At 42.5% G+C, this 14493-nt stretch overlaps 1 protein-coding gene across 1 annotated transcript; it reads left to right on the top strand.

Moving 5' to 3' along the window:
• Positions 1–1400: 1400 nt before the first annotated feature.
• On the top strand, positions 1401–13421 carry GSTK1 (glutathione S-transferase kappa 1). The gene is made up of 8 exons (XM_072355674.1): positions 1401–2528; positions 2917–2998; positions 3741–3869; positions 7164–7264; positions 8560–8595; positions 10409–10525; positions 11017–11110; positions 12297–13421. Exons 1-8 carry the CDS (start codon positions 2463–2465, stop codon positions 12344–12346), a joined length of 675 nt encoding a protein of 224 aa, XP_072211775.1. The 5' UTR covers positions 1401–2462; the 3' UTR covers positions 12347–13421.
• Positions 13422–14493: the final 1072 nt, after the last annotated feature.

Here is a 14493-nt window from a genome sequence, read left to right on the forward strand (position 1 = left end):
TTGTCCTTCATACATTTTGAAGTTTACTCTGTGATTTGCACAGAAGCTGTGTGGTTCTACTAAAGGAACTATTTTAAATTAGATCTAAGATATAGAAATTGCATCAACTGGGCATCAACTTCTTTAGCGGACAAAGCAAAGGCTTCTTCCTTCATGGTACATAAGTTAGTAACTTGATGACTTGCTCTATCGTGTATCCAGCTTTACACAGATAGCCAGACTGTTCTATAAGGAAAAGCAGAGTCCTGACCGAACGGCAGAACCAGAAAGTCCAGGTATAAGCATGATATATAAGAGAAACATGAGATATGTCATAAAAGACCACGGTGGACTCTCCCATATTCTTGGTGTTACAACTAGCCCTCCGTTTTAGGACTTTACTTAATTATTGTTAGTGAAAATACACTTGACTGCAGAGAAACAGACATCTCTAGTGCCCCGCAGTGGTTTCAGAAGTTGATGCTTCAGAAAGAGGGAATGGTGACATTACTAGAATGAACGTGGTTTCCTATATATTTATTCCTTTACATTTCTGTAAACTCCTTCTGTATCAGAAGACAGTTGTTGTGAACAGTTAGGAAGGGAATAATAACCTCTTTTTGTCACACACACACACAAAACAATCAGTTACTTCTTTCAAATAGAAAAAACACCTAGATTATTAGTGAAGACACTTGAGAGAAAGTTCCTACTTCAGTATTTTCGTAAAACTAAAATCAAGTTGCCCCTTTCAACCACTGTGGATAGTATTTGCTGCTTTGCAGAATGATTTGCATCTTAATAGAAACAGAAGACACGACTAGTATGCTTTGATAAGATACTGTTTATTCTTTAAAACATCATGCTTTCTGAGAACACAAGACAAGAAAACAGCAAGTTGTTTCCACACCCATCAGCCATCTGAAGCACAGAATCTTTAGTTTCATGCTTCCCTCCACAGCCATTATTTGAACCTTTTCCACTATTCTAGACTCTCTTGTGCTTGTGTCCTGCCATCAAAAAAATGACTTTTCACAGAAGGATAATTCTTCAGGAGAATTTGCGGCAGTTAAGTGGTTCTGGATGTATTTGGATCAATTAGTTCAGATGCTACCAAAAAGAATACTCTATTTCACTGCCCCTTACTGAAATGAATGATCATACAACCAAACATGTCAACTCAGCTGGCTAATTTGGTGTATGATTAATCTCCAAAAGATTCTCATCATCACCAGACAGATAAAGTACTTATTCTACAGTTAGTTCAAAAGGACAAATTATTCAACAATACAACTTCTCTGAATGAAGATGTGAGGTTGAAAAGTATGATACAAAGGACAGAGAACATAGAACAGTTTGGGTTGGAAGGGACCTTTAAGATCACCTAGTTCCAACCCCCCTGCTATAGGCAGGGACACCTACCTCTAAACCAGGCTGCTCAAAGCCTCATCCAGCCTGACCTTGAATGCTTCCAGGGAGGGGGCATCCTCAACCTCACCAGGCAACCTGTTCCAGTGTGTCACCACCCTCACAGTAAAGAATGTCTTCCTAATATCTAGTCTAAATATACCCTCTGCCATTTTAAAACTATTTATTTCTCCTCATCCTGTCACTACATACCCTTAATAAGAAGTCCCTCTCCAGCTTTCCTGTAGGCCCCCTTCAGATACTGGAATGAGGCAAGGAGGAGAAATAAAGTTTCATTCTACTTTCTTTCATGAACAGGAGCACCTTGGCCAACCCCTCTCACCTTCCCGGAGCCACAGAAGAATATCAGGCACGATGGCACCACAGCAGCCATAGATCTGGCTCGCAGAAAGGCTCGCCTCGAAGCTGGACTCCCCAGCTCAGATCACGACAATCACTTCTCACCTCATCAGCTCCCTTCCCTTTCAGTCAGCTAGATGAGCTCTTCTGCCTGCTCCCACTGCACAACAGCCATCGTGGGGCAGGGTCCCGCCCCAGCCTTTCACCCTGAGGCTTTCTCAGTTGTTCCCCCGTCCCGTCCCCAGGCTGCAGGGTGAAATGCAAACTGCCCGAGACAGAGCCACTCGGTGCCGGTACGTACCCTCCGTCGGCTCCAACAGGAGAACCGGAACCGCGCTTTCGGGAAAACATGCCGGAGTGGTTAAGGAGGCTCCCCTCTGTCCTCTTCAGGAGCTTCCTCTCCTCCCACCTCAGCGCGGAAAAGGGCACAGGCTTCCTCCCTCCCATGACTTCCCAAGCCAGGCTTCAAAGGAGAGACAGCAAAGAGCACCTCACAGCTGGGACGAAGCCCCAGCCGTGGGGCAGGAAGCTCCCGAGAAGACGAACACGACACACAAAACCTGCACCCAACGGGTGACGCACAGACTCCCCCTCCCCCAGGGCCGACTCACGTGAGCGGAAGGGCCCCGAGGCCCTGTCAGCGTCCGCCTGCCCGGGCTGGGGCGCGCTGGGTAGTGGGGGCGTGTCGGCACGGCAGGGGACGGGACGGGGCTAAGATGGGTCGTGTGCTCGTGGAGCTCTTTTACGACGTGGTGTCTCCTTACTCCTGGCTGGGGTTCGAGGTGAGGGGAGGAGGTGTGAGGAGATACCGCTTCCGGGGCCCACGCGGTTCCTCGCTGCCGCGGGGGCCGGGCGGGAACGACCGAGGGCCGAAGTCAGCTGAAGGGCGTCTCGTTTCCCTGCCCCTTAGGGCTTCCCCCGCTTCCGCCGGAGCTGAGCGGGGTCACTGCGCTTAACACGGGATCTCTGCTTCATGCTTTGCTTTGTTTTGCCCGCGGTGTGTTCGGATTTTTGTTTTTAATCCCATTCGTCGGGGACCTTTAAGTTTCTTCATAACGTGTTGAAAACCAGAGACGCTTAGGAGGTGCGTCCCAGCCGAAGGCTTATTTTCTACTTGTGTGCGGATCTGCAGACACCTCTATTAATCTGGCTTGCCTTTCTGTGTTGCAGGTTCTCTGCCGATACCAGCACATATGGAATATTGATTTGCGCTTTCGACCGGCTTTCCTTGGTGGCATCATGCAGTCAACTGGTAGCTAATGTGGGGAGACCAGCATTCTTTAGTGGGATGCTTCTGTGGGCGAGCACAGTGAGTGCTGAACTCACAGAGCCAACCTTTAACCCATTTTTTGTCAGCAATACCGAAGTAATTATAGGGTCGTGGAGTTCACTGTGACCTAGAAATTGGCTGCAATGAATTCCATGCTGTTAGTGCTGTGTACCCCCAACACTTATGCTGTCTGTGGAACTTGTACATGCCAAAATTCCTCAGTGCTAAAAGAGAATAACAATAATTCTACTCAGAGTGATTTTCTGTAAGTTTTGGGTTGAATTAAAACCAGAATAAATCCGTGGAACTCTTACAGTTTGTTACATATGTGAAGGATCAAATAACAACATAAAATAGCACTTGGGGCCCAATTAGGATTCCCTGAGTTACATAAACCATGAAATTAATAATCCTCCACCTGTTTACCTGTGTGTCATTTTGTACTTTAAAAATCATCAATCTGAATCAATACAGATCACTGCCAGGGCATTTTTACCTTCGTTTAAAACTGGTTCTACTAATTTAAACTACCATTCTTTACAAAACCAAAATAAACTGTGCTTAAATCATGGAAAATCTGCATATGTTTTACTGATACTGTATAAAATTGCACTTCTCCTTGGGTGTGTGTGTAGGTGAGGCTTAATTTGTCATGTTTTGTTTTGTCCAGTGTCTTTATAGCATAGTTGAAATCTTCTGCTTATAATACAACTTTTTCTGAAAGGTAACAAGCCTCCAGCAATGTTGCCAAAGCGTGCAGAATACCTGCTGAATGATATAAAAAGGATGGCAAAATATTATCAGGTGCCTTTAACAGTTTCAGAAGATGTCTTCCAACGTATCATTGGTACAAGTAAGTAAGAGATTTAGCTTAATACTTGTTAATCATTGTTCAAATCCTCCATTGCAGTAAAGGCTAACAAATAATGAAAAGCCTCTCAGTTGTCCAATTGGATCTTATAATTACTTTTCAGAGAAGATAATGTTGCCTGGCTTCAAACTTTTTGCATCCCCCTAGAGATAACTGCGCCCTCTGCTTGCCAAAAGTGCCTATATAGCAATGCACGCAGTGTGGGAAATAATCAGGGAGAACTAAGGATCTGTGTGAGGTCACAGAAACAGAGTGGGACAGCTCCTGTGGCTGGAATGCTGTCGTGGATGGCTCTGTCATTTTAAGGAAAGGCAGACTGGTGAGGCGAGGTGATGGTGTTGCCCTTTATATGAGAGAGCAACTGGAATGTACTGAGCTCCAGCTGTGGGGGGCAATGACGAACAAGTGGAGAGCTTGTGGGTAAGTATCAAGGGGTGAGCAACATTGGTAATGCTGTTGTGAATGTGTACTACAAGCCACTTAATTGGGAGGTGGAAGTGGAAGAGGCCTTTTACAAACAGCTGGAAGTAGCCTTGTGATCCCCAGCAATGTTTACTGTGGGGGACTTCAGCCACCCTGATGTTTGTTGGATAAACAACAAGGGCAGGCACACGAGGTCCTAGTTCCTGCAGTGCAATGATAATAACTTTCTGATGGATGTGGTGGAGGAGCTAACAAATGGGAGTGTACTACTTGACCTTGTTTTTACTAAGAAGAAAGAGCTGGTTGAGGATGTGGCATCTGAGGGAAACTTGGGATGCAGCAGTCACAAGATGAAGGATTTCATGATCTTGTGTGGAAAAAGCAAAGCAATGAGTAGAATTGCTACCCTGGACTTTGGGAGAGCCAACTTTGACTTCTTCAGTGACCTACTTGGAGGTATTCCATGGGCTAGAGTGCTAGAAGTAAGGAAGGCCTTGAGAGCTTAAACACCACTTATTCCAAACTCAAAATTGACAAATCCCTAAGAGAAGAAATCGGGGAAAGGTGGCAGGAAGCATGTGTGAATGAGCAAGGAACTCATGGATAAACTGAAAGGAAAGAAGTTCTATGAAATGTAGAAAAAGGGACTGATCACCTAGGAAGAATATTGTCAGAGCCTGTAGGGATTCAGCGAGGGAGGCTAAGGCCCTCTTGGACTTAAAACCATGCGAAGGAGTTAAAGAATAACAATAAAGGCTTTTTAAGTATGTCAGCAGTAAAAGGAAGACTAGGGAAATTGTGAGTCCCCTACTAAATGAGGAGGGAGGGTGCCTTGGTAATAAGTGGTACTGAGAAAGTAGAGATTCTGAATGCTTTTGTTGCCACAGTATTGCTAAGACTAGCCCTCGGGAATCTCAGACCCTGGGCGTGAGTTTGAATAAAGGCAGACTTTCCATTGGTTGAGGTGGATCTGGTCAGAGAGCACCTTGTCAAAATCAACGCATGCAAATCTATGGGCTGCAGTGGGATGAGAGAACTGGCAGAGATGTTTGCTGAATTACTCTCTGTCATCTTTGAAAGGTTTTGGCAAATGGGGGAAATGCATCAAGTCTGGAGGATAGCCAGTGTCACTTCAGTCTTTAAAAGGGGCAAGAAGGAGGATCCAAGAAACTACAGACCAGTCAGCCTCATCTTCATCCCTGGAGAGGAGATGAAACAGCTTGTTCTGAATTCCATCTCCAAGCAATTGGAAGAGAAAAAGGTTACCAGAAGTAATCAGTGTGGATTCAGCAAGGGGATATCATGTTTGACTAATTTGATGGCCTTCTATGATTGGGGGTGTTCAAGGAACGACTGGTTGTTGTGTTGAGGGACATGGTTTAGTGGCAGCTATTGGTAATTGGTGAATCATTGGACTGGATGATCTTTTAGGTATTTTCCAACCTCTGTGATTCTGTGATGTCATCACTGGCTGGGTAGATAGGGGAAGAACAGTGAATGTTGGATGCCTTGACTTCAGCAAGGTGTTTGACACTGTCTCCCACAACGTCCTTGTTATTGGACTTTAAAATGTGGAGTAAATGAGTGGACGGTGAGATGTTACAAGCCTGTAACTAGCTGTGTTCCACAGGGGTTGGTTCAGTGTTCATTCCTGTTTAACACGATCTTCAACAACCTGGGTGAAGGGGTAGAGTCCACTCTCAGCAAGTTTGCTGATGATACAAAGCTGGGAATATTGGCTGGCACACCTGAAGGCTTTGCTGCCATTCAACAAGACCTGGACAGATTGGAGAGTTGGGTAGAGAGGAACCTGATGAGGTTTAACAGTTGCAAGCATAGAGACTTGCACCTGGGGAGAAATTACTGCACACATCAGTTCAGGTTAGGTGATGAGCTGCTAGAGGGGAGCTCTGCAGAGAAGGACCTGGTGGTCCTGGTGGACAACAGGTTGACCATGAGCCAGCAGTGTGCCCTTGTGGCCAAGAAGGCCAAAGGTATCCTGGAGTGCATTACAAAGAACATGGCCAGCAGGTCAAGGGAGATTATCCTCCCCCTCTACTCTGCCCTGGTGAGGCCACATTTAGGCCACTGTGTCCAGTTCTGGGCTCCCCAGTTCAAAAAAAAAAAAAAAGACAGGTCTCCTAGAAGGAGTCCAGCAAAGGCCCACAAAGATAATTAATGGCCTGGACTGTCTCCCATATGAAGAAAGGCTGAGTAGGCTGAGTCTGTTCAGTCTGGGGAAAAGACTGAGAGGGGATCTGATAAATGTTGATAAGTATCTAAAGGGAGGTGGGAGGCAAATGGTTAAGGCCAGACTTCTCAGTGCTGTGTAGCAATAGGACAAGGACTAGTATGTTCAAGTAGTACTTGAACATAGTAAGTACCATACTACTAACATGCACAAGAAATTCTTTACAGTAGGGGTGATGGCAGCACTGGAACAGGCTGCCCAGAAAAGTTGTGACTTCTCTGAAGATATTCAAGACCCTTCTGGGTGCCTACCTGTGCGACCTGTTGTAGGGTACCTGCTTTAGCAGGGAGGTTGGACTCACTGATCTCATGTGGTTCTTTCCAACCCCTGTGATTCTGTGAAGATTGGTTCTCTGTCCATAGCCTCTCCCTGTATCTGTTAGCAGTATGAAATCTGTATGTTTTTTAGCCATGAAAGGAAGTTCTGGGGAAATAAACCTCCAAATTAGCATTGAAGATACTGTTGATTCAACAGAAGTTTTACTATTTGGAAATAGTTACAAAGAAGATTATACTTTAATTAGGTAATACTTCTTAAGACTTGTACCTGTTCATGACCCTGTGCCATGTTTCAGCATATTTCTTTGTCTCCACTAATTCCAGACACTCTTGGAGCTATGCGTTTTATCACAGCCATGGATATGACACAACCAAAGTACTTGGAACCCTTATCTAGAGAGTTCTGGTTACGTTTTTGGTCACAGGTCAGTATTTTATGAAGCCATTGCCTTGATCCTTTCTGTCACCATTCCAGACTCACTTCATTATATGTTGAATATGAGTAAAAGAAAAGTCTATCAATTAGAAGTCATGGAAGGAAACATTGTCTTAATTCCAGCTGGGCTAGAGTTGATTTTCATGGGGGCTGATATGATGCCATGTTTTGGATTTAAAAGAAAAACAGTGTTGTTAAGAAAATGATGTTTTAGCTGTTGCTGAGCAGTGCTGCACAGAGCCAAGGATGTTTCAGCTTCTTGTACAGCTCTGCCTGTGAGGAGCTGGGATTGCTCCTCACAGAACCAGGTCAGCTGACATAAACTGGCTGAAGTTTACACACACGCGCACGCACACGCACGCACACACGCACGCACACACACACACACACACGCACACACACACACACACGCACACACACACGTGTATACACGCACGTGTATACACGCACGTGTATACACACACACACGTGTATACACACACACGTGTATACACACACACGTGTATACACACACACGTGTATACACACACACGTGTATACACACACACGTGTATACACACACACGCACACACACACGTGTATACACACACACGTGCACACACACACGTATACACACACACGTGTATATACACACGCATATACACACGCGCACGCACACACGCGCACGCACACACGCGCACGCACACACGCGCACGCACACACGCGCACGCACACACGCGTATACACACACGCGTATACACACACGCGTATACACACACGCGTATACACACACGCGTATACACACACGCGTATACACACACGCGTATACACACACGCGTATATATACACACACACGTATGTATGTATGTATTTATAGTTTTCCTCTTTTCTACTCTATTTAAGTGTTTTTGTCTCAACCCACAAGATTTACCTTTTTCCAGTTCTCTCCCTTATCCCCACTGTAGGGGGCAGGGGTGAGCCAATGGCTGAATGGAGCTGAGATGCTTGCCAGAGTAAAGCACAGCAATAATTCAGGAGTCACTGCAAGAAAAGGATTTGTTTCTGGTTGTCTTAATTTGCTGTTCCTTCTTTTCAGTATGTATTGTGAGTCCTATAGGCTGAGTGAATCAGCAGTTCGTGTCAGAACAATCTTTGATTAGGTGACATAAAACTTTGCCTGAAAAAACTCCAGTGGGAACAACTAGCATTGGTTTTTATTTCTGTTTTCTTAGAAAACTTTTTTTCAAGTCCAGAACTGAGTTCTTGTTCATCTTCACTGAATTTCTTATTTTCTTTTTTCAATAGCATGAAGATGTCAGTAAAGCAGAGAGCATTTTGGCTGTAAGTCTCTTCTTTTTGTTATTGCCTATTCATTTCTGGTATAGATTCTTCCTGATTGCTTGGATCAGTAATAACTATGGAGACAGCATATTGTGCCTTTATTATTTATAAATCTGTCCAATGACCACTGGGAGATTTTAAATTTTCCTGCTTGTAAAAAAATCGAATGTTATTTATTTACTTATAATTCTTATACCCAGAATAAAAATCTACTTTTTTTTTTTTCCAGTTCATGTAGCAAGATAGCCCAAATGGAAAATGAATTATTTATTAATAATGTTTTTGTAACAGTGGTTAAAGGAATAATTGGGCTCCAGAATGCCTTGAGGTTTTGATATTATGCACATATGAAATCTTCTTGTGAAGTGCTTCCCTTTGCTAGGGAAGTTGATGCTCCTTGAAATGATGGAGCGAGGCTTTACTATTAAATTTAGTACTCTGTTGCCATCTTATGTCTTTAGAAATTGTAATTGTTTAATATAGTGTCTTTAGCAAGTGAGATTTTATTACAGTTAAGGCATCTAGCTTTGTGTTCCTTTTAAAGGGATCTCATTTCTATGTTCTTTTATTATTAAGTTCTTGGAACATGAAAAAGAAAAGAATTGCCTATGCCTAAGAGATGCAGTCTCTCCTATCTGACATCACTATTTGAAACCTGACACATGCAGTCCACCTGTTTCCCCAGAGTCTGGCTGTTGCCTTTTTGTTTCATCTTAATGCATCTTTTCACCAGAATTTCAGAAAAGGCATTTTATTTACCTTTCCAAGAGAGAGAATTTGAAGGATGTATTTAAATATCCAGGGAAAGTCCTTGGGTAGTCTCTGAACCTATCATTATTTAAATAAAGTAAGGACATGGGGAGCTTCATACTTAGAACTCCAAGTAATTTAGACACTCCTTGTAGAAACAGGCAATCCAAAGCCACAACAGGTCCCAATCTCTTCATCAGAGTATGCAGAGGTGAATTTATTTTATACAGTGATTGAGAAATGGTATGTTGTTTACTTGATACAGTTCCAAGTGTGCCTATGGTATTATTTACTTTATTTTTAACTCAGTTCTTAGTTAGCAGTAACATCTTTTAACTTCCTATGAAAGCGGTGTAGCCTCAGAATCTTGCCCCAGTCCTCCTAAATACTCCTCCCCTGAAATGGTGACAATCACATACTATGTCTGTGTATAAAGATTGCAGCCTAAATGCTTAGTTTATCATGTCTGCACAACATTTTGTATTACTATCAGGTTACACTTGCGTATCTCCCATTGAAGTAGAGTTAAAAAGAGCGACTGATCCTCCTGGTATGGGAGGAGAATGTACAAGAAAATGCAGCTGCTAAGTGAAAGAAAAAGTGATTGTGAGTGTTTTCTCTCAGGATTACTTTTTTTTTTTTGAAGGAGGGGGGGTAAAAAGCAGGTAGACGTTAGCATTCTTTGTGAGATACTTTTTACTAACACCATGAGTTACAAATATCAGAGCTCCTGTGCAGCCACACTTGTACTACAAACTGTTTCTGTCTTAACAAACATTACACTCAGCATTTTCGCAGGGATGTCTGGAAAAAAAAAAAACAAAAAAAACAAAAAAAAAACAACCCAGCATGCTTAGGGCTTCAGGGACTATAGAAGTTAATAAATGATGAGTGGATTGGGAATAAAGCAAGATAGTGGGCAGGAAGGACTTCAAGAATATTTTGTAGGTTTTTTTGTAATGAACTTTGGGTAATAACATTGAAGGAAAAAAATTGATTAGTACATGCTAGGAATTAGAATATTTTGTATTCGAGCATGCCTAATTTCACTGTCACTTGTCAGGTAGCAGAAAAGGCTGGGCTGTCCTCTGAGCTCACCCAGAAGCTACTTGAAATGATTTCAACCCCTGCAGTGAAGAATCGTCTGAGGGAGACAACTGAGGAAGCGATAAAATATGGGGTGAGATGCTTCCAATGCCTTTTGGTGTCACAGCTATGCATTTCTTCCCTATTAAGAGGGATAGGAAGCAAGGACCAATGAAAATGATGGTTAGAAAGCGCTATACAGACCATCTCTCTTTTGCTTTCTGAGCAATTTCTGAGCTAACTTGCTGGTAATTTATTGCATTGGCATCTGGGAAACCCATTCAGCTCATTCCAGCTGGTTGACAAGGATGGGCAGCTACAGGGCCAGAACCAAGAGATACTGTCACTACTTGACATAAAACTGTGGGTTTATCACGTTGCTTCTCTTGCTCGTTCAGGAGGGGCATACAGTCTTTGAAGATTCCTTTAATTTCTGATAGTTCCATTAGTCTCATCTTCCAGAATGAAGTTCAAATGAAGAGGAGGGAGAAAAAAAAAAGTCAACACTTTCAGATTTGATTCCTGAAGACTGATCATGTGCCTACAAAAGTTTCTCTCATCATTTAACTTCCATGCTGTCAATAGGCTTTCGGGATGCCTGCTGTTGTGGCACATGTTAATGGAAAACCTCAGCTCTTTTTTGGCTCTGATCGTTTAGAGCTGCTAGCCAGCGTTATAGGTGAGTGTGTATCTAATAATACCACTAAATGAAATACTGTTTGTGTTTTTCAAAAATTAAATAATGTTGAGTATACTTCTCAAGGGGTGAAACTGCTGTCCGGAATGTATTTCAGTACATTTAGAGTGAACAAATATGTAGTCCTTTTTACAAGCAAAAAATAATTTGTGTTCTCCATCCTTTCTCCTTGGTATTTTTCAAGATTTTGTGCACCATATGCCATTTTTAAATTACTATTAAATGTGTTTAGTTTTCAAAATGTTCATATTCAACTATTTGATACTGGGCGTTACATCTCGGATAAGATTAAGGCTATGGGTGACACTGGCTTTCGGCTGTTCTGACATTTTTACCTTAAATCTGTTCCTCCTTAGTAAACAACATGCTATCACAGCTCTTGAATCCATGGCTTATTTGTATGTTAATACACAAAAGTTTAAACAGAAATCCATTGATTGACCATCCCCTTGGATGGGAATGTATTTATTTTCATTTCCCTATTAATAAAACGTGCCTTAACTTGGTCACCTGAGTTAGAGGGAATTGACTTCTGACCTTAGATTTGGCTGCACTTGGGGAATAGGAGAACAGTGACCAGGAAGAGTTGTGCGTGTAATTAAGTCCAGTGCATTTGTGGGAAGATGTCAGCAGCAGATCATTATTAATGCAAATTATATTTGCTCATAGATTAAACAGAAAGAAACTTTTGGATGCTTGTTTTCTTTTTTTGAATGGGTTTGGATTATATAAAAATATTCTTAATGAAAATGAGAGTGAGGAATATGAAGTTTTAAACAGCCATTTTGATAGTTTCTAATCCGAAGTGGAATCCTAACGTTCTGCTTCCACTGGTTTCCACTCCAGGTTGTTTCTCTGAATCCCCGCCTTCTACCCTTTTCCTTACCTCCAACCACTGTGAAGTAGTTCTTAACACAAGTGGCTTCAGCATAGCAGAGTGTGCTCAGGACTTGCAGAATTTCCTTGTTGCTTCATTTGTAATGATGCAATAAAGGATATTGGAAGCTGCCTGAAGCATGCTAGACAGGATAAATATTTGTATTCCATCAACAGTATTTACCCTTCAAAGGAGGAGTAGGAATAGACATTCAGCTGCAGAAATGTGACTAGATAATCATTTCTCTATATTAAATTTTAACTTTTTCTTACATGCTGATTTGTCTTGCAGGTGAAAAATGGCTGGGACCAGTTCCCTCAATTCCAAGCCCCAAATTGTGAAGTGTTTTGGGGAAATACCTAAGAATGAAGAGACAGCACATATATGCATGGTTGATCTTTGGTGATTACGTATCCAATTCTATAGAGAGATTACTTTCTCTTTTTTAAATGCTAACTCTACAGATTACTTTCATTTCTAGTTAAGAGGTTTGAGATTTGCCAACAGTCTTGTCTGTTCTTTACAAATACGGATGTGTTGCTTTCAAGGATTGTATAGTCAACAAATATACAGAATGGTGTTGTATGATCAACAAATACACTGAATGATGTTGTCAGATTGATATCCAATGATTGTAAAGCTAGAAAGATTGTCATGTTGGAAAGGGATAATCAGAAACAAATGGAAAATGCTCACCTATGTGGGCTCACAGGAAAAACTCCAAGAGGAGTGATCTTTGGAAACAGATCCCCTTTAAGGGCTGACTGCCACTGGGAAAGGATCTCGGAGAGGTGAAGCCAGGCTTCACCTCTTCTGGTCACAGCTGAATTGCCTTCACCTGTGCTCCCATGACTGATTCAGTGCTCACCTCAGGTGGTCAATCAGAGGTTCAGGCTGTGATTCAACAGTTCTCATACAAAGACTAATGTTTAACATTAAAGATTTAACTTCTTTCAGGTTAATCACCATCTTTTCCAACCAAAAGTATGAGGATTAATTTATTATGGGACCCGTATCATGATGTTTCAGAGTTCTCATATTTTCCTACTTGTCCTTTAGAAACGCACAAACAGTCTGAGAGATGGTGGTCACATTTGTCTTTGTTCAAGATACAACGAAGATGGAAGAAGCACAGGATGAAGTATTCATGCTTCCTTTTAACTTGCAGCACAACAGTTGGTTAGACTAGTAGAAGAGAGAGAGAGAGAGAATTGAATTCCAAACCAAGATCTGGGAAACCAGTCAAGTACTTTAAAAATAACTGCCGTGTTCAAGCCATGTTGGAGAGATTTTTGACCATTATACCCCTGAAACGTGCTATCCTAGAAATGGATAAAATGCACTTTTGTGGAGGTAATGAGCTCTGGTGAGAAGCTGGGAAAAATGCAATAAATGTATTGAATTAATTTGATGGTGAAAGCCAGGTTCTCGTGTAATTTTATCTTACGAAAGAGCATGACTTAAGAAGCAGCCTATGTGGCAAAACTGTGTTGGTTTGGGAGATGGATCTTACAAAACAGATCTTACAGACTGTTGTGTGCTTTCCCAGATTATCTTCAGGGCCATCAGATGCACTTGAAATCAGCAGAGATGAAATGCTTAGAGACTGAGGTACTACAGTTTACACCATTTACACACTGCAGAGAGGATTAACTAAATCCAAACTCAACTTTTTCCTTACCTTGCTTATTGCTGGTGATAACCACTAGTAAGCGATGACACCCTATGCATTTATTTCAGTGCGGATGCATATTGTTGCAACTCTGCATATGTACTTTGAGCAAAATTTGCCTGTTTGGGAGCAGAGGTTTGAGGAAGTTCTGCCTCTTGTCTGCAGAGACCGGATCATGAGCACACAGCTCTTGGTGGACCCCAGTAAACACTGGTTAGCAGCTATATTTTTAGTCTAAGCATTTATATCACACAATCACAGAATTTTTCAGGTTGGAAAAGATCTAGAAGATCATCTAGTCCAACCATTACCAATACTTCCCAGCTAAACCATATTCCTCAATGCAACATCCAAACGTTTCCTGAACACTCCCATGGTCGGTGACTCTACCACTTCCCTGGGCAGTGCATTCCAATGCCTGACTACCCTTTCCGAGAAGAAATACTTCCTAATGTCCAGCCTGAACCTTCCCTGTCGCAGCTTGAAATCATTCCCTCTAGTTCTATCACTGTCTACACGAGAGAAAGGGCCAACCCCCAGCTCACCACAACCTCCCTTCAGGAAGTTACAGAGAGCTATAAGGTCTCCCCTGAGCCTCCTCTTCTCCAGGCTGAACAATCCCAGTTCCCTCAGCCGCTCCTCATAAGGCCTGTGCTCCAGACCCCTCACCAGCCTCGTAGCCCTCCTCTGAACACATTCCAGGGCCTCAATGTCTTTCTTTGCAGTGAGGGGCCCAAAACTGAACACAGTACTCAAGGTGTGGCCGCACCAATGCCAAGTACAGGGGGACAATTACCTCCCTGTTCCTGCTAGTAA

Source organism: Excalfactoria chinensis, chromosome 1 (assembly GCF_039878825.1).
Source record: "Excalfactoria chinensis isolate bCotChi1 chromosome 1, bCotChi1.hap2, whole genome shotgun sequence".
Lineage (NCBI taxonomy): Eukaryota > Metazoa > Chordata > Aves > Galliformes > Phasianidae > Excalfactoria > Excalfactoria chinensis.